The sequence below is a fragment of the Emys orbicularis genome, chromosome 16 (genome assembly GCF_028017835.1).
Source record: "Emys orbicularis isolate rEmyOrb1 chromosome 16, rEmyOrb1.hap1, whole genome shotgun sequence".
In the NCBI taxonomy this organism is placed as follows: domain Eukaryota; kingdom Metazoa; phylum Chordata; order Testudines; family Emydidae; genus Emys; species Emys orbicularis.
In genome coordinates, this window is record NC_088698.1 from 29,645,061 (window position 1) to 29,672,577 (window position 27,517).

The following is a 27,517-nucleotide window of genomic DNA, read 5'->3' on the forward strand; positions in this document are numbered from 1 at the left end:
ATGACGTGATTATTTATAGGCTATAGTGCATTAACCCAAATGTTATTCAGCTTTTCTCAATGGACATGCTGGAACGTCCTTCTCCATTATTAACAACATCATTCAGGGACACTCACTCACTTCAGCTGCTTAAGGGCCAGATCCTGCTCCCACTCAAGTCAGTAGCAAAACTCCTATTGACTTCAGTGACACAGATTCAGCTCTTAAGGGCCTGATCCTGTCCCCTTTTACCTGGAGTCTGATTCAAAGCACATGGGAGTCAGTGGAAAGCCTCCTACTGACTTTAATGGGCTTTCCATCAGGCCTCAGGTAGGGACCACTGTTCTTGACTGAAGGCCTATGAATTATAGTTACCTCAGCAGGGCCGATCCTGGTATTTTTATAACAAGGTACATTTTTCAATGCAGCATTTATATAAAACAAAAAGCAAAAATGCCTCTAAATGGATTTTTATAATATTGTAAATGGCATATGTTAAACAGGTACCAGCTTCTCAACAGGATTAAAAGCCTTTGCATAGCCTATAAATATCTATTAAAATGAAATATTTTATTGGAAGTGTGTGTATATAAATACACACACAGACACATACACTTCACATAAAACTCTCTGAATGCACATTTTGAAGGCCATTGCAATGTCACATCTTCAAACTGTTGAATGCTGACTCAAAAATCAAAGCAGTGTGTGCATATGATCATTTGAAAGGCAGAAGTAGATTTTTAAGTAGAGGAGGAGCTCAATAGCAAGCTAAAAGGCTCATTAGCTAGCCTGTTAACACAGCAATCCTGTGAGGCTGTAGGTTTCATGCATATGTTCTCTCCTCTAACACATACTTACAATGAATCGAGTTTTCAAAAGAGTCTCCAATTCTGGGCATCCAACTAACTGCCAGTGCAACTAACTGCAAGCACAAATGATAGAAGTTGGATGTCTAACCATACTTCCCATCAGGTAGGGATCTAAATTCTATCATTTGTGCTTGCAACTGGTTACAGGTACCAAATTACAGACCAGGCTCAGGCCCTATCTAGTGTTTTCATTGCAAGGTTCAGGGACCACCTTACACAGCTGTGCTCATGAATCCAAAAGCTAATACGAGTTGCACTCTGGCTATCTGAATGTTACAATATGCAATCTAAAACCATTCAGGGCTTGTTTCTCCCCTCAGAAACATGCTGTATATCTTGTGTGCATTACCCCAGGTGAGAGCAGCAGGTAAACAAGCAGGTGTGCCACATGAGTTTGAGGGCAGCACTGAGCCACTCCAGTTGCATAATACACAAGGGAGGGATATCCAGTTAGAATCTGAATGGCGAGGAGATGAGAAGGAACTATTTCCATGGTCTGCTAGTTAAGAGTACTTTCTGTTCACTTTTAGCGGTTCTCAAACTGTGGGTCGGGACCACAAAGTGGGTTGCGACCCCATTTTAATGGGGTGGCCAGGGCTGACAGACTTGCTGGGGCCTGGGGCTGAAGCCCGAGCCCCACTACCCAGGGCCAAAGCCCGAGCCCCACCGCCCAGGGCCAAAGCCGAAGCCCAAGGGCTTCAGCCCTTGGCGGCAGGGCTCAAGTTACAGGCCCCCTGCCTGGGGATGTAGCCCTTGGGCTTCAGCTTGGCCCCCCCACCCGGAGCGGTGGGGCATGGTCGAACTCAGGCATCGGTCCCCCCTCCTGGGGTCTTGTAGTAATTTTTGTTGTCAGAAGGGGGTCATGGTGCAAGGAAGTTTGAGAACCCCTGCTTTAGATTGATTGGAACTCTTAGCATATTGGAGAGTCAACACTGAATACAGAACTAATAGACAGGCAGAGATACTCATACCAATGTAAAGTGTTAGTACTAGAAATGGACAACATTCTCCTATGCCATCAAACACATGTAAAGCTGGATATCTCTGAACTGAATTACATTTTAAATGAAAATGTAACATTCACCTGTTCAGACCAGCCCGCTATTTCTGGAGTGCTTCATTGTAACCACCATCTTTTAATGCTAGGTGACTATATAGACTTTGGGTCCCTTGTCAGTCTTACACCTCCTGCACCATAAGATGCCTCCATGCACAATGCCACCAGTTGATTTGGCCATTCCTGGTAGTTTGGAGATCTTCAAATTCCTTTAAGGAATTTCCCATATATAATTTCATATAATGGTATAAGTTAAACAGCCTAGTACATCTTGGAGAGTTATACTGTGCAATAGCTCTGCTTTCTGTAAGTGAAAGTTGAATGTAGATTGTGTTCTCTTATTTTGCACCCATTGGCAGACTCAGTGAACTATTCCAGCCCCAGAGAAAAGGACTTTATAGGGAACGGCTTGGTCCACCATGTAGTTAAAATATGGTCTTGTGCAAATCCATAGCATGCACAACACTATATTTCTGTGAAATGATTGACCACACATATTATTGAAAATGTATTGCTTCCCATGGCCTAGTGACTAGAATTAAGTACCTTCAGTTACATCTGATAGTGTATTCCATAGGCTGGATTTCTGGAAAAATACCAAGACCCATGGATGATAACTGTCTGATTTTGTTACACATTTCTTTGCTTTACATCCATCAAGTTTTGAAATCTGAATCCCCATTTACGGACAGATTCCTTACAAACCAAAAGGCTATATAGATAGTACATATGAATTGAGTTGTCCTCACCTGAACTATACCACTCCCTGTGGTGAGGGAAAGAACTGCATCGACTACATCAAAATTACTGGGGGAGAGTCAATCTTCTGCTGATGACACTGGTATAGCTCTTCCCAGGACGACTTCTCTTTTAAGATGTGATGCCAATTACATTCCTTCATAACTTGCCATTACATTCCATGTACAACTGGCAGCTACCCTAGAGTTCTGCCCAGCTGACAGAGAACCTGCTCCTGTTGGGAGACCCATGAAGGCAGTTCCATCGAAAGTGCTACAAGCAGCTGTTCAGATTAAGACATGTGTGTCATAGGCATTGGCTACATCACTATGGGAACGTACTTATGCAAATTGAACAGAAACATATCTGGACCCATGCAGTAAACCACAGCGTGCATCTCCACACACACAGACACATCAGGACAGCTGAAGCAGTCTTCACCAATGCAACAGACAGAGGGCTCAATGCTTCTGGCAATGTTAGAAAAGTTAAATTCTGTTCCAAACTGCTAGAATTTACATTTCTCATATAGTGTCCCATCTCTGCATCCAACAGCACTCTTCACAGACTCAAACTACTCTGCCTTGAGGAAAGCAAACACTCAAGATAAGTGCCAAACAACCTTCTCAGTGCCTGGTAATTTCCAAGGAACAGAACTTATAGGCAAGGGAACTGGAAAGCATTGGTTGGTTTGCTGTTACAACATGTTGTTGTTGATGACTAAAAAGTGCAAGGCAGGCATCTCATTTAAAAACCCTATTCTGTAGTGTATGGAACCCACCGTGTGTTATGCCAGGTACAAAGTAAATATTAATCTTTTGCTTTTAGGCATCAAAAGTACTGTTTTTTTTTAATTTTACAGCTGATACTGAATTGCATTCAGTTAGCTATTTGCTTGACACAGGACATTTTAAGCTCAGTATCTGACCATGCAAGCACAACAGACTATTAAAAAAGCCCTTCTCTCTGAACTTCAAATGACATCCTGATCAAATGTCTCTTGTTACACACGTAAATTTTTATGAGTGTGAGCAAAGAGTAGTAAAGACACAATTTGCTTAGGTCCAAATCAAAAGTTCCTGCATTTTGACACCTGACATTGGCAGTGACTGCACGGTCGGCTTTATACGCTTGGTTTTTAAAACAATTCTTGCTTGTTTCATCCTTCCTTGCAAGGGGCCGGGGGGCTCATGTCCTATCATTCCTGTGATCCAGAATTTGACCTGGTGACTCCCATGTTGTGGGATCCTCTCCCAACCATCTCTTGTCCCCATTCTCTGTGGCTGGACTCCTGCAGACCACGCCCTTTTGTTTCAATGGGCAAAAAACAGGAAGCCACGGCTGCCAACAGGCAGCATCCACTGTAAACCACCAGAGTTAAATAGACTGAAGATTCCAGCATCACCTAGGGGAAAGTAAGTGAAAAGGTAAGAAAAGATTAACTGAATCCACTGCAAAAGAAAACAAAAATTTTGAGACTGGAGTAGAAATGTTAACTCCTTTAGGGGAAAACATCACTTTTTAAAAGCCACTATATTACATACTTTTCTTTCTTTTTAGATAATACTTATCCCTTAAATACACACAAAATACCTTGGATTAAGATTCACATCACCCATCTGAGGTAGGCTAATGTTATCCTTACTTCATAGATAGGGAAACCATGGCAGAGAAATTAAGTGACTTGCCCAAGTCCAGTGTCAGAGCTAGGACTTCCTGGCTCCCAGTCCTGTAGTTGGACCACTAGGCTATCCTCTCTCTAAGGAGTCTCATGAAAGTGATTTGCAATCACACAAATAAAATGAGGAACAGAAAATAGCTTCTCAGACTTCATGTACTGACCCATTTGTCAGTTCTCTCACTTTTACTGTCTCCCTCCCTTTTCAATGGTTCCTTCAGTCTCTTCCTTCTCCAGCAAGTTCTGATGCACTGGAATGAAAACCCTATCGCTGAACAATCCCTGCTTTGGGAAGGTTCAGCTCTGAACTTCGTGGCTCAGATCCATTGCTAACAGAAATATATGTCAGTGTCTGGAACTCATCAATAGTCTCTACTTCAATCACCCTCTGTGGCTGCTTATTCCATTTATTTTTGTTATTGCCCTTTGAATGAAGAAATCTTGCCTGAGCTCCCTGCTTATTCTGATCCTCTGGCTAGTGTGAAAAATGCCTCTTTATGGACTTTAATATTACATCACTTTAAAGTCTCCGATATTCCACTTCAGCTTAGAAAAGAGACAACTAAGGGGGAAATGATAGCGGTCTATAAAATCATGAATAGTGTGGAGAAAGTGAATAGGGAAGTGCTGTTTACCCCTTCCCATAACATAAGAACGCGGGGTCTCCTAATGAAATCAATAGGCTGCAGGTTTAAAACAACAAAAGGAAGTACTTCTTCACACAATGCACAGTCAAGCTGTGGAACTCATTGCCAGGGTATATTGTGAAGGCCAAAAGTATAATTGGGTTCAAAAAAAGAATTAAATAAGTTCATGGAAGATAGGTCCATCAATGGCTATTAGCCAAGAAAATCAAGGATGCAACCCCATGCCCTCAGTGTCCCTAAACTTCCAACTGACAGACGCTGAGACTGGATGATGGGATGGATCACTCGAAATTGCCCTGTTCTGTTCATTCCCTCTGAAGCATCTGGCACCGGCCACTGTCAGAAGACAGGATACTGGGCTAGATGGGCCGTTGGTCTGACCCAGTATGGCTGTTCCTATGTTCTTATGAGAAATGGATCATCTCTCTTAAGGTTCAAAGATCAGAAAAAAGTTGAGGCCTGTTACCATCTTGGTTGCCCTGCACACACCCTCTCCAATGCAACAATCCCCTTTCAGTGGTATGGTAACTACTACTACAGATGGAATCCACTTCAGGCTCTGTGACACTCTGAGAATCTGCATCCCTTGGGATAGCATGGGAAGAGGTCGGCCACCCAAGTGTGGGTTTTTGAGTGCATTATGCCTGTGGAGACTCAAGAAGGTGCAGTGCTCCTGGCATGCAGTGGGGAGAGCAGACATCTAGCACAGATCTCCAGTCAATTCCCAATGTGTAGAGATAATGGGGCAATGGCCAGGCCCTACCCTTGTAGCCTACATCCTCCTGAGTTACTGATCACTATGAGCAGTGTTAATGGCACCCTACACTGTCATGTATGGTCTCTACTGTGTGGGAGCAATGGTGGGAAAAGGGCACTACATTAGGGGCTAACCTGGTTTGGCTTCAGGTGCCCCCACTGCCTCAGTTTCCCTTCCTCCCCAGTTAGTCAGACCTCTCCCTGTGGATATTTTCACAATAACCCTCCCCTTCAGCAGTCTGATTCATTAATATAAAGTTCAAAGCACCACAAGTCTTCCACGCAGCCTTCTGTGAGGGCACGGCCCTTGGTGCAGGGTTCTTAGTCCTGTCCCTGCTGAGGCTTGTTCCCCCCACCTTTCTTAGCCAGCTCCTGCTCCCTGCAGGTTTGCATTCCCCAAGCCACCTGCATGGAACCACTAACACAGCCCCTTTACCCTTTGAGACTCTCCCACAACTGACCTCAGACTGTCCTTCCATCCCCCAGCAGGCCTGATTCCTACTCACATGCTCCCATCATGTGACCCCTGGATTGAAAGGTAAATCAGTCACAGGAGAGGTTGAGTCCAGCTCTCCCTTAAAGGGCTAGCTCACCCTCTGACAGGCACCAACATACTTCCTCCACTCCAACATACTTGGGTGAGGACAGGGCCGGTGCAAGGAAGTTTCGCGCCCTAGGCGAAACTTCCACCTTGCGCCCCCCCCGAGCCCTGCGGCAGCTCCCCACCCCCCCTCCGCCCTGAGGCGCCCCCCCCCCCCCGCGCCAGCTCCCCCCCCGCCCTGAGGCACCCCCCCCCCATGCCAGCTCCTCCCCCCAGGGAGCCATGCGGCAGCTCCACACCCCAGCTCACCTCTGCTCCGCCTCCTCCCCGAGCACGCCGCCCCCGCTCTAATTCTCCTCCCCTCCCAGGCTTGCTGCGCCAAACAGCTGATTGGCGCTGCAAGCCTGGGAGGCGGAAGAAGTGGAGTGGCGACGGCGCGCTCGGGGAGGGGGCGTAGGAACGCTGTAAAAAACAATTGGGGGCACTGCTTTTTGGCGCCCCCAAATCTTGGCGCCCTAGGCAACCGCCTAGTTTGCCTTAATGGTAGCACCGGCCCTGGGTGAGGACTGCCATCAACTGGCTCTTAATACAGAAAGGCTGTTTTCTCCATCGCATTCCTGTGCTACTAAAATGTTTGGAAGAGAGGGAGTTTTACCTGTGCAATAAATGGAGTTATTAAAGCTCCCACTCTGGCCATTCCACTGCATGTTCCTAGGCCCAGAGCACGAGTAGCTGTTGGGTAAACCTGTAGACAAAGCATGACCACGTTAACCCTAGGATACAGCTCTCTTCCTACCTTACATCTCTTTATCAAAGAGCGATACTACATGTAAGTTCTGTCAGGTCTATAACACTCAGACAACATAATGGCTCAAGAAATTGTAGCCTGTATAAGGCCTATTATGAGAAGATCATAAAATTCAGTTGTCCCACCAGGGCCTCATTCCCATTAAAGCTTCTTGTTACAAAAATGATCTTACTCACCTCAGGAGTGTAAACATAAGCTGCCTGAAATCCTCCTGAAATGAAAGCTCTTGCGATGAAGAGCAGCACAGTAAGAACATTTCTGTGAGAATAAGGAGAGCAGGGGTTGGATTGTTCAGTACAGTTTTTATTTGAATTTAGAGACAAGTAGCAATTAAAAAAAGATGCTAAATTTTATTAGCTAGATCCATTTTGTTTTTATTGACCCTCCTCCATTTTTCTGGCCTTTAATACAAGGACAGTTCAAAAAAATCTGTGATCACTACAGACACCTGGGCTTTTCTAAGAGTCTGCATTTCGACGGAACACTATTAACAGCCAGTGACCAGTGAAGTAAATTACATGTACTAGTCCCAGCCTAAAGATATTTGGATGAGGAAAATATGCACTAAATAATTGACCTTACACTAGTCTGACACTGAGATAACTCAATTGGAGTACAATTGGAGTAAATGAGATCAGAATCAGGCTGTGGGTTTCCTGTGTAAAGGTGTGAAATTGGACACACTTGGTTATTTATTCATATTCTTAGGATTTATTATTATTATTTATACAGTGCCCGAAAATGTTCTAGGAGCTCTCTCTACACAAGACAGTCCAGCAACAACTAAGATGCCATTTCTGTGCCCCCTCCCACCCCAGCCCCAGAGTGACAGGAAGGCCAAAATATTCCAAAAGGCTTAACACTCATAATCAGAGGCAGATTTTCCAAAGAGCTCAGCACACTGAGTCAATGGTGGGCACTCAGCTCTTGTGAAAATCTGGCCATAAGTGTCACAATGGAAGATGCTGGGTACTGTGCACTTTGGAAAATCTGGCCTCTGGGTCAAAAATTTAGCCCTGAGCTCTTTGGAAAATTGGGCCCTAACTGGCTGCAATGCCAAAATACAGGTTCCTTCCATCAGTGCAGTAATTTCCAGATTCGTAGGTCAAATGTACCAATTTTCCAGGCCAAGACCTCAACTTCACTAGTCAGTGCCCATCGCCTGCCCTGTAATTGCACATTCTAATCCATAACACAGCTTAGACTGCTCTGAACCCCAGTCTCACAATTAAAGGCCAAGCTCTGCTGCGAATTGGCACGAGTAACTGAATGGGAGGCAGGTACACAGCAGTGGAGCCCAGCCCAGAGGTTCATCATTCATTTGGCAAGTGGATAACTAGATAACTAATTGCAAAACTAGAGGTACCAGCATTACTACATGTACTGGTAGTTGAGACCCACTGCACAAGACTTGATTTAGAACTTTTTTCAGAGAGCTATTTCCTACTTTGATGTCAACTATTATCCCCTTTGGTGTATTCTGAACACAGGACTTTGGAGAAGACAGGCTTTCTCCCCTCCCGCTTCTCTTATTTTTCTTCTAAACACTCTGTAGAGAAAAGCCTAACTTTCCTTTTGAAATCTTTTCACAAATTAACTTGGTCAATTCTTGGCTCTTAAAACCATCACTTTCAACCTATTGTCCCATATGGAAGAGTAAAGGGATCAGGGTTTAGTTTTCACTTTGTGCTGCGTACCTTCCAACACAGAGAAATAACAGAAGACTACAAAACGAGAAGACAAAAAAGGACAGCGCCATGGTTTTTTTACGGCCTATCCGATCAATAATCCAGAGGGTCACCAGAACACCTGTATGGGAAGAGAAATTGATTGGCCCACATCTGTAGAATGAGTTCAGATCGAGCTGCAGCATCCAGCAATTACCACACAATGTTATTTGGCTTTGTAATTTATTTCCTTTTTGCGTGAATCTGTTGCAAGTGAAAGGAGCCAGATTGGCAATCCAAGGAAAGGGGTTTTCCTATGGACAAAACATGTACAACACAGGCACTGGAGCTGCACTCACACCAGAGCTGGATTTGTCACTGAGATTTTAATCCAGAGCAGTGATAATATCCTGAATCACTGCCTTGTGATAGGCCATCTCAAGCCGATTAGTACCGAGGGATGTAGTCATAAGTCTAATGGAACAATATTCATATTGCTACCATATGTCACCTATCTTTCTTGCTCTATTGTCACACTGCTCATTTAAATAATTGTGACTTTAAAAGTCATGGCTCTGATGGTGTACAAGGCTGGGAAGGTCCAACACTGAGTAACCATACCCAGGATCCTTTACAAATAATTCTGGAAAGCCAACGCCTGGATGAAAGTTTATATGACTCTGCTGCTTCAACAGAAATTCATTGGATGATAAAATCCTACTGAACTGTTACTCTTCCTCAGAATACATGGCCTGCGGTTTGGACTGGAGCCATAACCAGATTGGCCACTGTGGCTTCTCAAGACACTTCCCAGAGACTGCTTCTGCAGTAAGCCTCTGTGAGAGGTTAGATCACAGAACCCCCCCTTGGGAGCTGCCACCTGCTGTGCCAAGACTACCTCTGCGCCTGCTTTCCCTGACAGCTCAGGACCCCAGCACCCTGTCTTGCTGAGCCAGACACGCCCGTCTGCTCCAACACAGACCCAGGGTCTGCATTACTTGCCCCAAAGCTGCAGATGGGCGTGTCTGGCTCAGCAAGACAGGGTGCTGGGGTCCCGAGCTGGCAGAGAAAGCAGGGGCAGAAGTAGGCCTGGCACATCAGTTGGCAGTTTCCAAGGGGGGTTCTGTGATCTAACCCGTCACAGCCTCCATGCAGTGATGCACTGGCACTTATACGGTCACTTACCTGGGAACTCCGATAAAGTGGTCCAGAGCAGATCAGTGTAGTCTTCCTCTGTCAGATACTCACAGGCCAGGCTGCATTTTGCTTTAACTGCTTTCCTTCTACTGGAAACTGGGGGAGGAGAAAGAAGAAGCATTTGTGATATTTTAAGTAATCTCTTCTCTGCTGATTCTCCCATACACCTGCTGTGCTTTTGTGATTCTGTAAACTTGCTGCTGAAACCAGTGGAGTGGATGTGGCTGGAATTCAGCAGCACAGCAGGTGCACTTTACCTGAATGTATTGTACCCAGAACACCTAGCCAAAGCCAAACAGTTCCTAAGCAGTCTTGCTTCTAGTAGGATGCAACCCTGACCTGAAGACTGATGATTTACACTATTTTTTAAAATCAGAACAGGCTTCTGTGATCTCAGGCTAGTGATGTCGCCTTCTGTGTCTCAGTAGCCCCACCTGTAAAATGGGGATAATAATACCTTACCTACACCACAGACTTACATTTTAACCACTAGACCACACTATCTCCCAATAACTACCCACATTTTTCTAGTATCCAAAGTTGGATTTCTCATTCTACTCCCAGGCTGCTAGACAAGCCCTGAATTGATACCTTCTCATAGCAATACCCATCCCCTTTGTATAATTTCCCAACCGGCAGGGTGTGTTCCATAATTGAATGTGTTCAGAATACAGTAACAATCTCCCTAGGGGAATCTAATTTTCAAGGAGTTTTAAAGATCTTCTTTATACAGTTAAAACACTGACAATAACACAACAAACTGCAACAGAAAAGATGCTGAATTTCTATGCAATATCTTTCCCCCAGCAGTTCTTTACGTTTCAAGCACCCAGAAGCCCTATGGCAGCTGGCAATTTTCTATTTCAGACCTAATTAGGCCTGGCAGTGGCAAATCTGGAAAGTCACATTTATGGAATCACTCTTTATTCAAGAAGAATAAATACTTGCCTCTAATAAGCCTCCTTTGCAGGCTCCACTGCTATTTCACAACTTGGATCTGGCCACCACAGAACCCCTATGCCTCAAGCAGCAAGCGGGGTACAGTAGCTGACTTATGTTCAAAATTAACAAACTCTTAACAAGGTTTCCTAAAGTGTGTGCTAGAAATTGTGACCCTTTCCAAGTCTTCAGCAGAAGCTGGTCCAATAAAAGGAATCCCACCTTTTTTCTCTCATCTACAGGGCATATTTAGAAAGAAGAGAAGGGCTAATACTCACTGCTGCAGACATCCCCTGCTTGAAAGAGCTCTGTAGTTAATAAAACTAACCCATAGTAAGAAAAGGCATTGGAAAACCTGCGAGGAAGGAAATGAGAGAGGAAGTCTGAGATGGTCAGACATATAAAATAAGCAATGTGAATCAAAATGGAACCGAACGGAAGTGAGGACTTCCATTAAATACTCTCTGAAAGTATGGTTCCTACTTCCATCCAGAAAATGAATAGGCCACTGGATCTTGAGTGAATGTTATTTGGTGGTTTAAGAAATTACAGTGTAATGCAGGTTTGAGGGGGGTGGGATTTGCTCCATTTTAGTGATATTGTAAATGCATCCATTGAAAAACATACATAAGCATGCTGGCATTGAACAGTTTATATCTCCTCTTACCATATAAACCAAAGCAACAATGTTGTCCGTCTAAACTGGGGTGTGAAAAGGTCCCTCATTTTTCCCCGGTCTTCCTGTTTTGAAACAAACAAAAATACAGCTATTTGATTTGGTTTCTATTTAAAATTGATTTCAGGCCATAAAGAGTCAGAGGAAACTTGATTGCATAGAATTACATGCTTCCACTCTTATGTCAGGCCATCTGATATATATTACACAGCTTAGGGCCAGATATTCAGTCGCTGTTCAGGCCTCTTCATGCACATGAGCAGGGTAAAGGAGCCACAATCTGGTCGCAGCTGCCAAGTTAGGAGTTCCCCTGCCAGAGGGAATTCTCAGCTGGTGTAAAGTCATCAGAGCTGGCTCATACCACCCCAGCACGTGGGGGGGAGAGAGAGTGTCAGCATGGAGAGCATGTAGGACACAGCTCTGTTATGCCAATTCACAGGTGGTGTCTGATCTCTTAGGGATGACAGCGAGTAGCTGCTGTAAATTAGAACAGCCTCTAGGTAGCTCTAATTTAGGTTGGGGCTGAAGCCAAGGCAGCTTGAGAGTCAAGAGGCTGTAAGCAGCTCCTTGGTGACTCTCCTCCCCATCTCCTGGGCAGGATGGATCTTGGCGCAGGAGAGCATCTGACCCATAGTCTTGTGGTTTAGAAAAAACATTTTGCAATCCTACCCTAAAAACCAAACCTCCAAAGCAAGCAAAGCATTTCTGCACTTCTCAGCAGGAGAATGTTGGCTGGCCCAAGAATTTCTGAAGGACAAAGAAGCAAGCCAGCCTATGCAGAACTACCCCAAAGTTTGGGGATGCTCTGGGATTTGGGGTTGTCCGACACAGAGATGGGGGCTAGCTGCAAAATTCAGATTCAACTTGGGATCCAAAATTCCAAATATAGTTCTGAGGTGTTCAGATCTGGGGTTCTGATTTGGGCCCTTCAGTATTCTCATGGTCTGAGTCTCAGTATAAAGAGGCCTAAAAGTGAGTATAAATGTAATTTATGCCCATTTTACAGCCCCTTTACACTGCCACCATTTTTAGCATAAATCAGAATGAGGCCCTTAGTGTAATTCCCCATTAATTTAGCACATGTGATCACTTCTCATTAGTGTTTATTACTGGTTGAGATGCCAAAATTAAACTTAACACTGATTACTTGTGAAAGTAGCACAGTTTCTATTATATCCAGTATTGTTAATATGTCTGTTTCCTGTACTCACCTGTCTGGAAATGATTAATTTTCCCAAAGGCATTGGAGCTCCATTTTCTGCTGCTATCCGCTTCAAAGTGGCAATAGCCTTTTCTTGGTTTCCAGATAATACATCATATCTTGCACTTTCTGGCAGCCACTATGAAAGCAAAGCAGAGCAGAGCAGAGCAGACACAATATTGTCAACGACAGGACAATAAACTGACTGGGGCAGATGTGAGTAGTCTCATTAACTGCAATGAGATGAGAAGGCTTATACAATCAGCCCTTGATGAATTACAGATTTGTCTTTCTGCCTATGAAGTGTCAATTTCTCCAACAGACTTTAAGAAATTCCAGATATCACTTTCATCTTATCATCAGCCATCCATCCCTAAACCTATCCCGCAAGAGGTCTCCTTCCATTACTTGCTTTTTATTCTTGAAAGATTTGACTATATCTTTGGAATTTTTTGGTATTACATTCACAGCAGGAATGGCAAAATGGTCAATTAGTTAGCAGGAGTCTGAAGATATTCAAAAATGTCCATTTTTAAAGTTTTTTTTTCAATACATAAGATTTTAAACACCTGTGTAATTATCTGGAGAGATTCCTGAAAAAAAGACAATGGCTAAAAAATAGCAGCCGAATAGTCAAATTATTACTCAGACAGAGCGTATATATAGCTTGTAAGGGAATGGGTTGCTATCACATATACTTTCATCGAACAGGGTACACAAGTTCAAGTGTCCCAAATATGTGAATCTGTTTAAGAATCTGACCCGTAATAAATAGATAGCATATTATGCTGAGGTTGCCATGAGCTCTGAGAGATTTTAATTAACCACAGATTAGATGGAAGCTGTGACTTGCAGTAAAATTATTTAAGAGTCCCAAGATGAATCAGAAAATAACTGATTTTAATAAGAGTGAGAGGTTGAGCCCACTGAATTTGACTGAAACTGCATGAGTAAATTAGTGAGAGAATCCCAGTTCTGATTGGTTTCACAGTACTCCAAACTACCAGCATTCTACAATATCAGATTACAAGCATTACATCATCAGAACAACTCTCATTGAGAAGCCTACTATTACGAGCTGTTATAACAGCATCATTTGAAGCAGTATCATTTACATCATAATTTCAGTTTTATTAACAGGGTACCATCAGGAAACTCATTGCTGTCATGATTCCACTCAATCAAGATCCATATTAACTATACTTTTATAGTGAAATGTTAGATTTGCTGCACAAACATCTCTCTTGTAAAGAATACCTACAAAACATAAGATGGCAAACAACAAGAGTGGAACAGCAGAAAGAATGAGCAGCCAACGCCAGCCAAGAGTGGGCATCACAAACACTGCAAGGAGGACTTCAAATACAGTCCCAATGGCCCAAAAGACCTGCAAAAGCGAAAAGGAAATGATCACAAAGGGGGATAAAATCATTCTGAGATGCATGGCTGATAACAGCACAGAAACTAAAAAGGAGAAGGACCATCTCTATTAATGCACTCTTCAACCTGAAGTTCTACAATCATAGAATCATAGGGTTAGAAGGGATTGCAAGAGTCATCCAGTCTAACCCCCTGCCAAAATACAGCATTTGTTGTTGTAAACTCTGTACTGTAGAGACTGGTGGTGAATCAGGGATGAGACATGTAAAATGTGCACAGATGTAAGCCAAGAGAAATCCAGCCATTTGTGAATGAAATTTTTTCTCATGCTCCACGAGCTCAGCTCTGAAAACTTATTATCAATGTTCTCTGGAAAGCCATGTTTAAATGTAGATGAATAAACTGGTATTAGAGGCAGCTTCTTATCTAAAATAGCCTCATATTTCATATATGGGAGGGCTTTTCTATATTGTATACATTTTGTCTTCAGACTTTGTCCATAACTCTCCCTATGTTCCAAGCATTTCATAAGTTCATATTCCATTCTAAAACTTTGGTTAAGGAGGAAAAAAAAAGGTTTCATATGATGGGACATTTTCTGCTATTCATGTTGGTGGTTTCAAACAGTTAAATTTCACCTTCAGCAAGATCAATGTGCCGTATACATTTGTTACAGCAGAACTGCAGACAGGTAAATAATGAGTCAGATTTAATTTGTGGTTGATGGGCCAAATTCTGCTCCGATTTACAGGTGCTGCCTCAATGATGTCACTTGACAGTAGATTTTGGCCACATATATTTCACATCGCCTACAGTTTCCTCAAAACAGCTGCAAACTCCTTATGGTGTGAATGATTAAGATGATTCTAGATCCCCTTCAGTAGATACCCAGACATGATAAACTAGCTTAGGATAATAATAATCTATCTCTAAATATAATTCTTATAAACTGCTGTGAGATCTAGAGTCCTGTTCTCCTTATATAGGAAAAACTATCAAAACCAACAGGAGTTTTGCCTGCAAATGAAGGAAGGAATTGAGACTCTTATTAGTAAGGCCAGAGCTGGGACACTGTCATGAAACCCACCCAGGTCCATCTGATATTTTCTTCCCTTTGATTTTTAGTTCCCTCAAGGACTAATTTCCTTTTTCTGTTAACTAACTAGTCAATGCTTAGGATAAATTTCTGATTCCACTGGGTGATTACATGGATCTAGAATGCTCAGAACTAGCCAGGCCAAGAAAAGGGTAAAAGACTACCAGCACCATGAAAGAGAGTTGCTCATCTACTGAACTCTACTTAGTGAAGGTCAGGCAGTGAAAGCTAATTCTAGGCAGCAATTATATTGGAAGATTAATTTTGTTTAAAGGCTATTTGAATTCAGGGAGGACAAGATTTCACAGCCCTTTCAAAGCCACTGAATGAAGATCAAATAACAGCTCTCTCAACAGTAACACCTGGCTGCCTTCAATCATCAATGAAACAGTCATGCTTTTTTTCCATTTTAACACTTTATGGGTTACATTCAGCTCTCTCTGACACTGGTATAGAGAGCTGAATTCAGCCATCTATTTGTTGTAGCCGCTTTTGAATTTTCTAAGGTCAGTGGGATTAAATGGACACAACTGAAAGCAGAATTTGGCCCTCTAAGTCTAAGGACCAAGTACAGTTGGCTACACTGCTTACCTCTATTAATAAAATGCATTTTGCTCTAGCTTTCATTGGAAGGAATTCAGCATATAAGGTTACTCTGTAAAGACAAACATTGAGAAAAATGTCATGTTAGCACACTGAGCTATATTCAGGCATTTGATTTGTTTCCTATTAAAACTGCCAAACCACAGTGACAACATAAAAACCCTTCCCAGCCCACACAGCCAGCAGTATTACAGACACTGGATCAGAGTCTTCTCTCATTTACACCAGAACAATCTCATTTACTTTAATATGGATTGCAGCAGTGTAATGGAGGAGAGAATTTGATCCTCTCTGTGGCTTTGCAACCTTGGACTCAAACCTGCTAGATCTAGCAGACCTTGATGTGTATTTGCTCAGAGCTCTGGTCTGCACAGGCATTCACACAGTGGGATTCAATGCATAACTCCTACAGTTGCTGGGCAGGGTACTTCCCCAGGGCTTAACAATTGGCTAGGAGAATTTCACTGCTGATCACTCATCTCTGCTAGGTTTCAGTCCTCCAGGAGATGAAAACCCCAAGGCTGTGATTGTTATTGCTCGTATAAAATCATTTGCATTCTTTTACTAAGCAGGAATTTTAAAACATTGACTTGATTCTCTGCAATGCCTTTGTACCCCATTGTGCCAAAGGGCAATATATTTGAATTGCACAGTTGTTGTCTGAGTGTTTCCTGAGGATTAATGCAAGGGACAGAAGCCAAAGGTTTGTCCTGTCTGTTTCAAACAGTCTGTTAGGAAGGACTTGTATTTCTCTGCTCCTACCATATTTGCATTCCATTGAGTTGCCAGGCCCTGTTTCTGCTTCTGAAACACCTTTAGGGTCCAATCCTGCTACCTTTGAAGTCAATGGCAAAACTCCTACTGATTTCAGAGGTGCAGGTCTGAGCTCTCAGTGACTTCACAGAGCTCAGTTAATCAGTGGATAATGCTGCAAATATCAAATATTAAATCAGTGATTAAAAAACAGGAGGAAATAGAGTCATGTGTAATGAAATGCAGAGTATTCCCCATATAATGTACTAGAGTACATTGATGACAGTTGTGTGGGGAATGCGCTGCATCTCCTACTTTTGTATCTATCGGATGATGTGAATGCTAATAATTATGTCCTACTCAGTGTCACATAGTATCTCATAGTAAGATTCCCTGGGAGGCCACTGATTCCTATATACAGCTCCTGCATATGCTGATAAATGTGCTCCTACATGTAATATGTTAATTTATAATTGTACAAAGCATTATTTTAAACAGCATCTTTCATAAAAACTCTGTCCCAAAATACATTACAGAATGCAATAATACAATCACATGACTCTACAGACTAAATCACTCTACAGAAATTCTGCCTCTCATATGCAATATTGTAGCTTGCCCAAAACTATTAAAAAAACCCCATCTCTTTCTGCCACCTTGAGTACATTTCTCCTTTTGCCAATCAGACCACTCAGAATTAGAGCCAGGGACAGGGGCTCAGGAGATCTGAGTTCTATTCGGACCTCTGTAACTGGCTCACTTTGTGACCCTGGGCAAGTCATGTGCCTTACTTTCTTCTTCGGTAAAATGGCATTAATTTAGACTTATCTATTAATAAATGTTTGCAGTGCAAAGCATTAACTCTGATGCTTTGCTTCTTTTGCTCTTCTGCCCCATTCTAGTAATGCATATTGGGAGTTGTGTGGCAGAATCTGGCTCACACTTCATAAACATGGCACATTAATGACTTTCCTAGTTTACACACATTCTGCTCTTATTAGCAGTCTTACTGGAGGGAGGCTAAAGAGCAATGGAAATATACGAATAGTATTACAGAAGCCTCTCAGAGCTGTGGTTCCTTTATCTGGATTTGTGGGAATGGCACTAGAAAAGCTGCAGTCATCGCAGGATATTGACTCATCTCATAAACAAATCCATGAGCCATCAATCTAAGTCCGGCTCCTCTGGCACTGAAATAGCACCTCTCGTGGTGCAACACATCAATTATTAATGAGAATACAGTAAATGGGAAGGGGAGAGTAAACAGCTACACTCATTCCCTTCCATTTACCAGTAAAAGCCTACAGCAGGGATCAGCAGGGGTATTCCCCCTGAAAATCTGGAGAGCCCCTTCCTAAGTGAGGGGAGCCTCAAAGTCATGGAGTTATGTTCTGATTCTCTGTTCTGACCAGAGATGGGCCCCATCCATGAAGCTATTCAAACTGTTCCAAGTTGGACGCTGTTTGGATTTGGAATTCCAGTTTGGATCCATTACACAGATGGGCCTGAGGCTCAAAGTTTAGGCTCAGATTTGGATAGGAATCCAGAGTTTCACAAAGTTCAAGGGGGCTCCAGGTTGGCCCTACCTCTAATTCGTAGTATTTATGTCATGACCTGGTATTGTCACAATTCAGCATCATCACTTATTGACTCAATTTTATCATACAAACATGGAAATGCAATGTCAAGCCATTGCTATGAGGTTATTTTGCATCTCTTTGAGAGTTTCACACTATCTGTTCTCTCTTCTCTGCTGCTGCAAGAGTGGGATACTAGTGCCTTTTATCTTCACCCCACTTCCTGGACACTTGAAGGGACAGAGAAGGATCCTGTCTGTTCTGCTCTGTCTGCTTGTAGGAGGCAGAACTCCAGTGATTATCACTCCACTTGCTCTGTGTAAAAGCACCAAAATAAGCAGCTGATCTAGCTCACTGACTGCTTTAAAGTCTCATGCTCTAGATCCACAGACTGAACATCAATGGCTAATTGCCTTAGTTTAGTACAAGAAAATCCAATAGAATTTATAAGTATGTAACGCCTCTGATCAGAAATACTGTGCATTTCAAAAGCCTGGCTAGAGTTTAATACATCCGTGCTAACATCTTTAGAGGAACTTAGGTTCAGAAGGCCCCTACACAGAGTGACATACACAATTCCACAGGAGCATTGATTTCAGTGTTAAGAAAAATGGAAAAGGGAATATTTTGAAATGTGAATATTTACTTACGACTGAGGTACCCCTCCAATCCCAAAGCCCACCAGTCCCCTGAGCACAAGGATCCAACTGTATACTGGTGCAAAACCACTGAGGATCCCATAGTACAGGGTCCAGAACACACTGATCTTTAGCCCCTGCATTTAACAAACAACAGAAAAAGGATGATGCTGTAACACAAATTAGAAAATTATAGACTAATGCCCAGATCTCCTAAATCAGGAAGCACAGAAAGTACTCTAGAAGAATAGTTTTGTGAAGCTGGGAGCCAAGGGTTTCATAAAGCTAGGCTCAAAATAGTTAAAGGAGACTTCAGAACTGTATGTGCAAATGTTGCGTGCCTGTGGCCCTCATTAGGCAAAAATCCCTGTAGTTTGCACAAGCAAATAAGTATACTGTGTGTGCAACATGGACAATTACCATTTGCTTTAATGCATTGCTGAACCTGAGCCCAGAATTTCATAAAGACTCTCTTTAAAGAAAACATGCTTCATTTTATAACACAGTCAGACAGCTATTTACTTTACTCTTTATTTTTCTCACCTCTCATTTACTGTTATAACCCTGTTGCCCTCACTGGGAGCAGAAACTGGGCTAGCTTGGGACTGCTTGATTCTTGTGCAAGTATGTGGATTATGCAATTCAGCAATGTTATGCACTGAAGTAGAGTGCACTGTAACAGTGTTATAATGGCACCTATTCCAGTAAAAGTTGGAGGCTTACAGTTTTTCTGCCATACTGGTCTGAAATGTTTCCCCAGAGTGTAGAGCTGCACATCATTCCCACAAACACCACCTGTGGAAAATTAGAAATAGTCTTCCTCTTAACAGCACGTATAAATTTCCAGAGAAGAGCTCAGAAGAGAAAGCTGCACAACTTTACCATCAAACCAGAAAATTCAAACATTCATTGTCGCTACTGTATTATGTTAAGGTGCTGTGGGTCCAGTTTCTATTAAAGGAGATTTACATATGCACCTCTACCCCGATATAACGCGACCCGATATAACACGAATTCGAATATAACGCGGTAAAAGCAGCGCTCCGGGGGGGCAGGGCTGCGCGCTCCGGCGGATCAAAGCAAGTTCGATATAACGCGGTTTCACATATAACGCGGTAAGATTTTTTGGCTCCCGAGGACAGCGTTATATCGAGGTAGAGGTGTACAAAGTAGGATTTTCAAAACTACTCAACAATGGACTAACTCTATGCCCACTGATGGCAATGGAAGTTTTACTATTGATTTCAATGGGACCAGTTAGACTGATGCTGAGTATTTTTGAAAACCCAACGCATATATTTTTGATAAATGGAGTGATAATCAATTATGAGACAGTGACTAGTTAGTGAAAGTTGCTAATAAATGAAAGGTCATTAAGGCCCTGATAATCTGCGACTGACGTTACAGTGTGCATGCTGGTATCCTACTCATCTGAGGCTCGATTCTGCAAGATGCTAAGCATTCTGGCTCAGATCCTGTAAAGCATCGAAACATATGTGCATGAGCAGTCCTATTGACTTCAATGGGGCTACTCGTGTTTAAAAGTAAACATGGTCTTAAGTTTTTTTCAGGATCAGGCTAGAGTGCTCAACATCTTGCAGCTTTGAGCTCCTCCGGATGCCTGGTGATACTAGGTATGTCTCATTCAGCTCCTCTCTAGCCTCTGACAGTTTCACCAGCAATTTGTGTGAGGTTTGGTCTCACAGGTTATGTAACCATCCTTGAATGGAGACATAATTAGATTTTACAACTTCAGAGAAGTCAATAAAAATATTATAATGTTAAAGAAAAAACTGTACCTTTAATAATAGTGATACTACAGGAAATATAGCATACTCCGCAAATAAACATATGGGTAAAATCCTGTCCCATTGAAGTTAATGACAAAAATTGCCAGGTTTAACCCATGGGTGAGATCTTGCAGTCTTTACATGGCCAAAAATCCCATTGAAGTCAATGGGAGTTTTATCTAAGAAAGAACTGCAGCCTCAAGTAATATGTGGCGCAAGAAAGGGTCCACTTCTAAAAGTTATACATTTACCAGCTTTCATGTCACATTTAATGATACTCCATCCTTTAGACCTTTTACACACTGAGATCAAAACTGTGCTACGCTGAAACACTGGCTAAAGTCCTCCTTTAGATGGGCTGGTTTGAGTTCAGTTAGGTGAATGGCATGATGTTTACACTGGCTATTTGGTTTAAACGTATTTAGCATATTTACAAATTTGTGCAATATCAGTATAATTCAAAAATGCCATCAAAGGCCATGGCAGAGAAAAATGTTATCGGAATTTGACAATTAAGCTGTAGGACACAAAGAAGCAACAATTGTAAGTAGAAGGTATCACACCCATCCATGTCCTACACTCTGGTTTTCTCATCCCTAAAGCCCATCTGCATTTCCAGCACTGTTGCACCATTCTCTGAGGCCTCCTACTTTCAGGGATTATTAGAGAGCCCAGCTCAAACAGCAAAATCCCACTCTACCCCCGGGCTCCTACTCCTTCCGTGTACAAAGGAGCTTAGGCTTTCCCAACAGGGTCAAAAAAAGGTTCTTTGAAAAGATAACCAAAATTTACAAACCTTTTCTGTGAGCCAAGGTGGGGGGGCGGTCCTAAGTTTTTTTGGGCTGAGCCTGGGTGAATTTCTAAGTTTGGCTGGAAATTACATTTAATGAGAAACCCACACAAGGCAAAATCTGCAGTTCTGGCTGAGTTTCATATTTTCAAATTCTGTCTTTTAAAGAAAGGCTCCTACAACACCAGTGAGCCAAAGTCAGAGAGATCTATACTAGTCTAGTCTCCTCCACTCTACACAGGCCATGAACAGATTTTATCATTGTGATATAAACTATAATGTCTGAACAGCAATGAGTAGAAAAACCTTACAGAATATAGGAGCTGTCAGCTATTTTTCCTACCGATGTAAGCAATGCAACCTGCCAGCTTGGTAATCGCCACTCACAATGAAGCTGAGGAGCTAGGATACTTAGAATCATCATTTCCATTGCATCTGCCATCTAGAAGGGCAATAAAGAAACAATAATGACTGCCTGAATATTATCGTTATCACAGACGATTATATTCCTCTTTTAAGTTAACCCCTCCCTGCTGAAGCCATTCCTGCTGCGGAGGTAAAACATGGCAGTGCAGTTTGAAAGACAGATACAGGTCTGTTGCATCTTACGCACATTTAACATGCGTGATTTCAGCTTTATGCGGTCGGCAAAAACAAAAAAAAACAAAAAAAGAGAGAAAAATAACAATTTTAATACTGTACCTGTAGTGCGGGCGATTTTGCCCGCCATTCAACTCAATGTAATTTTGTCTATACGCGGTTTTCGCTTTACGCACTAACCGCAGAACGGAACCCCCACGTAAGATGAGACTCGCCTGTATTGTACTGCAGATTTGCAAGTGCAGTGCAATAAGCAATATATTTTCGGAGCATTAACTTTGCATTGGGATATGAGCACTTCAAAACTCATTTCTCTTTGCCCCCATAGACTTGGGATGGTCTGCTATGTTAAAGTAGTTAAGCCTACAAGATATCAGAATTTTTAGTAGGTAGGATTCAAAGAGCCAAATTCAGAAGTGGTGCATAAGGTGGTGTGAGTCTCAGGGAGTCTAAATTGTTTAAACTCCTTTTTCTGGTTACTTAGCAAGAGTTGTGTTAGCTTTAGACTCCCTTAAAAGCAGACTGAGTTAGACCTACTTATTACCATGTAACTTATACCCTTGTATACATCACCTCTAGATTTGGTCCAAATACTTTGAGAAAACATCTATGGGCCAAAATTTACCTCAGTTACCCACTGGGTAATAAATCAGGGCAGACTGTAATCCTATATATAGACAATAACTAGAAAATGAACGATCTAGACATGTTTAGCCTAAAAATATTAGAGGGGAGGGGCATTATAGCTCTTTATAAGTAAAAAATTGACAATTAAAGAATAGAAAACAGAATCATTTGCCCTGGATACTAACCCCTAGAAGCACTGGGCTGATGTGCAACAGGGATATATTCAGCTATCAGGAAAACCATGTTGATGATGAATTCACAGAGAATATAGAACACTTTGCCTAATGTGATAAATATGGTAAAATCTCTAGCTTGTCTTTAAAGAAAAGTGAGATCAATTTACTGTAGGTGTAATTTGGGACCCTTCCTACCTGAAGCAAAGTTTTGGAGTATAGGATCCAAATGGTTCCTTCCAGCCCTGTCTTATAAGACATACAGAAAAAGGCTAACCAGCTTTCTCATCACCTGCTAGGTCTGATTCTGGTAGTAGTTAACATTTCAAGCACTAGTCTTTGTTCATTACATTTTTGTTTGTTTGTGTTTGTCCCCAAGCATGAATACATCCTGTGGATATTAGTGTATTACATAGATTCCTTGAGGGGCTGATATGCCATTGCCCTTGACAACAATTACTTGCCCATGCTAATCCGGTAAGAACAGAGAGCTTCCACTGGAATTTCCCAAACCCGATGGCTTCCACCGCATCTTCCACCATAAAAGTATCTAGAAAAGAATCAACAATTCTGGTTCAGCACTGCATTCCTTTCCCTCCTATAAGAGCCATACTCTAAGATAGAGCTTTCTAATAATACATCTACTTAATAATAGTAATTTAATAACGGGCTAAATCCCTAGGGCTTTATTTAGCTTTTATTCAATTCTTACTCAGGCCAACTTCCATTTTCTTCAAGGATTTTCCCAAATACAATAATTCTAAATATTAATATAATGTCTTACATTTATACAGCACTTTTATATAAATCAGTGTAGTCCCATTGACTTTGGAGTTGCTCCAATTATTTGTACCAGCTGAAGATCTGACGCTAAGTTTAAGGGGGACACTTCACCCACCACTGAAATGCAGCATTCTTTGGAGTGAAGCACAGCAGTTGTTTAACAGCACACAGCAATACTGTACAAGAGGACAGGAAGTGAAGGATATTTTATCCAATTAAAATTACAGAGGGAATCTAGGAAGGCAGAATGTAATGGTCTGAGTTGAGAATTTGGCCAGGACACGTGGAAGATCACTGATACTGTTTCTAAAAATGCCCCTAGGGTTTTGAATCTTGCAAATGGTCATGCATTGGACCACAGTTTTATGTCTCATCTGAAGACTATCAAACATCTCCAGTTTACTATCTTGGACATTACAAACCACATCTGTCTAAAATTTAGAATAAAAAGATGTCAATATAAATGCATTTTTATTTTTGTAGTGGTTGAAATCAGTTTAAGTCTCAAAGTTTTACCAATACCAACTATCAGTAAATATAAAGTCAACTTCTCCATTAAAACGCCATCATTAAAGAAAAAGTAAAACTTCAGCTAGTCTTGTAATACATTGCTGGAAGTCAGGTCCCAAATAAGCCAGTGCTGAGATTTTTCAGAAAGTCAGTATGTGGTTTCACATCCGTGTGTTTGAGATACACGGTGTTGCAGTATGTTGTATGTCTCTTCAATGCTTTTGAGCTTCCCTTTAGGGCTGATCACTAGCAGAAATTCTCTCCATATTAATGCATGTCCCAGACCTTCCCCGGTATGCTGAGCTCTTTGGAGAGATTCACCCAAGTCTGAATATTATTTTGGGGAAGTTAGAATAAAATAAATGAATAGCAAGGCACAACTGGGCAACAGAGAAAATGCACAGGGAGCCAGAAAACCCCAAATAAAGTACTCTAAAGAGGGAGGACATATCACATTATAATTCCATCCCACTTCTTCCACCATAACTGAATGAGAAGAAACAGAAAAGGGAAAAGAAACACAGCCCATACTATGCAATCAGTCTACAGCTCACTCCAAGTGGTATACTGCATTCAAATTACATTAACCTCTTAAGTAAATAAGCCCCCTTGGCTGGTAATTGTCCCAGCAGACAAAAGCTGGAATGCTCAGCTCAGTTTCTCCCTCTGGGCCAGTGGGAGCCAGCAACACTGCACAGGCTTCATCCTCAGGCTATGTGTTACTGCTCAAGATGATTTAGGAGCAGCAGTGATCAGTTATAAAGGGAAGTTATCCAGCCCTCTCAAACAGAGGAAAGATGTGGTGACCCAAGACCCAGTTCCAAGGAGGATGGAGGGCTACAAAGGCAGTAAAAGTGCTTTTTTGGTAGCAAACAGGTAATTCTCCAGTCTTTCCCCTCCTGAGGCCATGGTGTTCCTGACTGGCGATATGTTCTTCCCATTATGGATATGGAGAGAGATGTGGGGGGAAAGGGCAAGGAAAAATACTGAACAGAAGTGGATGAGCAAAAAATATCCAGCTACACTGTGATTGTTAACACTAGGTCAACAGAACATTTTGAATTAAATTAGCCACATTTATATTGTGTTATCCAAAGGTAATAATCACGTACCTAAAGAAAAATGTGCACATTTAGTATTCATTGCTGAAATGCCCCGAACAAAGAGGCTAAGGAACAATTCCACTAAGTACTCAACTATATGCATCAACTCATGTCATGCAGGCTACCAAACCACTGTCAGATGCCATCAGCTTTAAGCCATCACGTAATTGAACATATACTACAAAATTAACATACCAAGTTAACTATCCTCCATCCTCCTGAAACAGCACTAGGGTGACCAGATGTCCCGATTTTATAAGGACAGTCCCGATTTTTGGGTCTTTTTCTTATATAGGCTCCTATTACCCCCAACCCGCTGTCCTGATTTTTCACACTTGCTGTCTGGTCACCCTAAACAGCACTGCGAGGGCTCAGTCCAAACCCACTGATCAGGATCAAGCAATAAATCCTAAATATGCTTTTATTTGACCTTTTGACTCATCTGAGCTTATTAGTATGTCAGTTGTATTGCCATATAACCTACAATATCTAGATATGGGTTTAAGATCCCAAATTCAGATCCAGATCTTGAACAGTCCATAATTTTGGAGTGTTTGGATCCAGAGTTTTGGTTTGGCGAGCTATGAAGACAGGAAGGATTTGGAAAATTTGGATCCAGCTCTGGGTTCATACTTTGACCATCCCCTAAATTCAGGTGTGTGTTTTGATCTGAGATTTGCTTTGGCTCCAGTTCTGATAACATCAAAACAAGCAAACAATCCAACCCCCTCAGAAGACAGTTTAGTTAATTGGTGACCTATCAGCTGTATCATAATGAATCCATATTGTTATTTATCACTTTGACCTGCAGGTTTTCTAGTTCTCTAAACCCAGTAGGCTCAGGCTTGGCTGCAGTCTGAATGAAATGTAGAAGCCACATCTCTTTTCTAAGAGGAGAACAAGAGTCCTGCTTACCATCAGTTGGATTGGCAAATTCCTTTGGCACTGCAGCTCCATCCTCTAGCTCTATAGCCTCTAGCTCTGTCCGAACACCTTCAATCTGAATTTCATGCTCTCCTGAAATGGCATCTTCGTCTGACCTGGAACTTTCCCCTGTGCGGCGAAACTTGACCACCCTAAGAATATAGAAATGAGAGTAAATGCTCTTGTGGGTCTTTTCTCTGATAGTAATATGATTTGCTGAAGCTTCATTTAGTTATGCTTTATTATTAACTATTATTTTACTAACTTCTATAGTGCCTGTTGCTGTGGTAGCAGGACCCTTTGAGATTAAAACACAAACCAAAACCAATTAATCAAATACTAAGCAAAACAAATGTGTCTTGTATCATGCTTTGAGGTGTGAGCCCAGCCACTAGACATGGAAGACCTTAATTTTAAAACTACGCTCCTGTTGTCTCCCTACCTTTGGCATCTACAATGGATGAGCATTTGGATATCTAACCACCTGATTGAAATCACATAGTTGGCCATTGAAATGTTAAGCATTCATATTTAGGTTCTGAAAGTGGATGTTTCCCAGCTGATCTTAAAACAAGAGGTGAGCTATCAGATATCCAGGTCACATATCATTCAAGGCTTTAAAGACCATTAGTGATGCCTTGAATTCAATGTTTGTATTAACCATTTACAAGTTTTAATCTTATAGACAGCAAAGTAAAAGTTTTCTTAATGCCAATTGACTCAAAGTATAGGGCTGCTGCATATACAGTTAACACTGCATAAAGTCACTTTTTGACAAAACAAAAACGAGTGTATGAACCTAGTGCAGGCAAAAAAGTGCCAGTTTGACAGCACTGGAGATTGAAGTCATCTGTTCACAGAGTAGGTGTAACATGCGTCGCATAAGGGAAAGTATCCCCACAATCTCCTACAAATTGATCTCAACCCTGAACTGGAAGGACCACCTTCTGAAAGTGAGAAGGAAGTTCAATTTTCAGGACTCATTCAATCCTCAGCCTTGTTGCTGAGATTGCCAGCAAGGCACGACCCATCTAGAACTGATTATGGTGGCAAATACAGACACTTGACTACTGGGAACCAAAATGAGAATCACCAAGTTATTTCACATAGGGTACCTTACAGCCATCAGAGAGTAACAATATCCATTCACTTTCACAACTGACTTGGGATGAATGTGAGGTAGTGACCAAATGTAAAAGGCTGTCACATTACCAATCTCGCTAGCCATTTAGCATCCCTCGGTTCATTTTTAAAAATTATCATTCATCACTTCACCTACTATATTGAGGTTCCAGAAACACACAAATAACACAACTACTTTAATTCAAATTATTTATTTGAATAAAAATCTTTAATCAATTTCATAATGCTAAAGACACAAACTCAGTTTAAAACAGTAGCATGTAAAAGCAAT

At 41.9% G+C, this 27,517-nt stretch overlaps 1 protein-coding gene across 1 annotated transcript in view; it reads right to left on the minus strand.

Annotated features, from left to right (window-relative positions):
• Positions 1 to 3,844: 3,844 nt before the first annotated feature.
• Positions 3,845 to 27,517, minus strand: part of SVOP (SV2 related protein) — a 29,673-nt gene continuing 6,000 nt past the window's right edge. The window contains exons 2-16 of the mRNA XM_065417888.1: positions 26,095 to 26,255; positions 23,248 to 23,333; positions 21,727 to 21,825; positions 19,527 to 19,598; positions 18,816 to 18,940; positions 15,824 to 15,887; positions 14,018 to 14,143; positions 12,767 to 12,895; positions 11,547 to 11,620; positions 11,158 to 11,234; positions 9,929 to 10,036; positions 8,774 to 8,885; positions 7,253 to 7,334; positions 6,924 to 7,013; positions 3,845 to 4,051 (exon numbers count right to left, since the gene is read on the minus strand). Coding sequence (XP_065273960.1) covers positions 3,845 to 4,051; positions 6,924 to 7,013; positions 7,253 to 7,334; positions 8,774 to 8,885; positions 9,929 to 10,036; positions 11,158 to 11,234; positions 11,547 to 11,620; positions 12,767 to 12,895; positions 14,018 to 14,143; positions 15,824 to 15,887; positions 18,816 to 18,940; positions 19,527 to 19,598; positions 21,727 to 21,825; positions 23,248 to 23,333; positions 26,095 to 26,255 — 1,612 coding nt within the window. The remainder of the gene's footprint in view (positions 4,052 to 6,923; positions 7,014 to 7,252; positions 7,335 to 8,773; positions 8,886 to 9,928; positions 10,037 to 11,157; positions 11,235 to 11,546; positions 11,621 to 12,766; positions 12,896 to 14,017; positions 14,144 to 15,823; positions 15,888 to 18,815; positions 18,941 to 19,526; positions 19,599 to 21,726; positions 21,826 to 23,247; positions 23,334 to 26,094; positions 26,256 to 27,517) is intronic.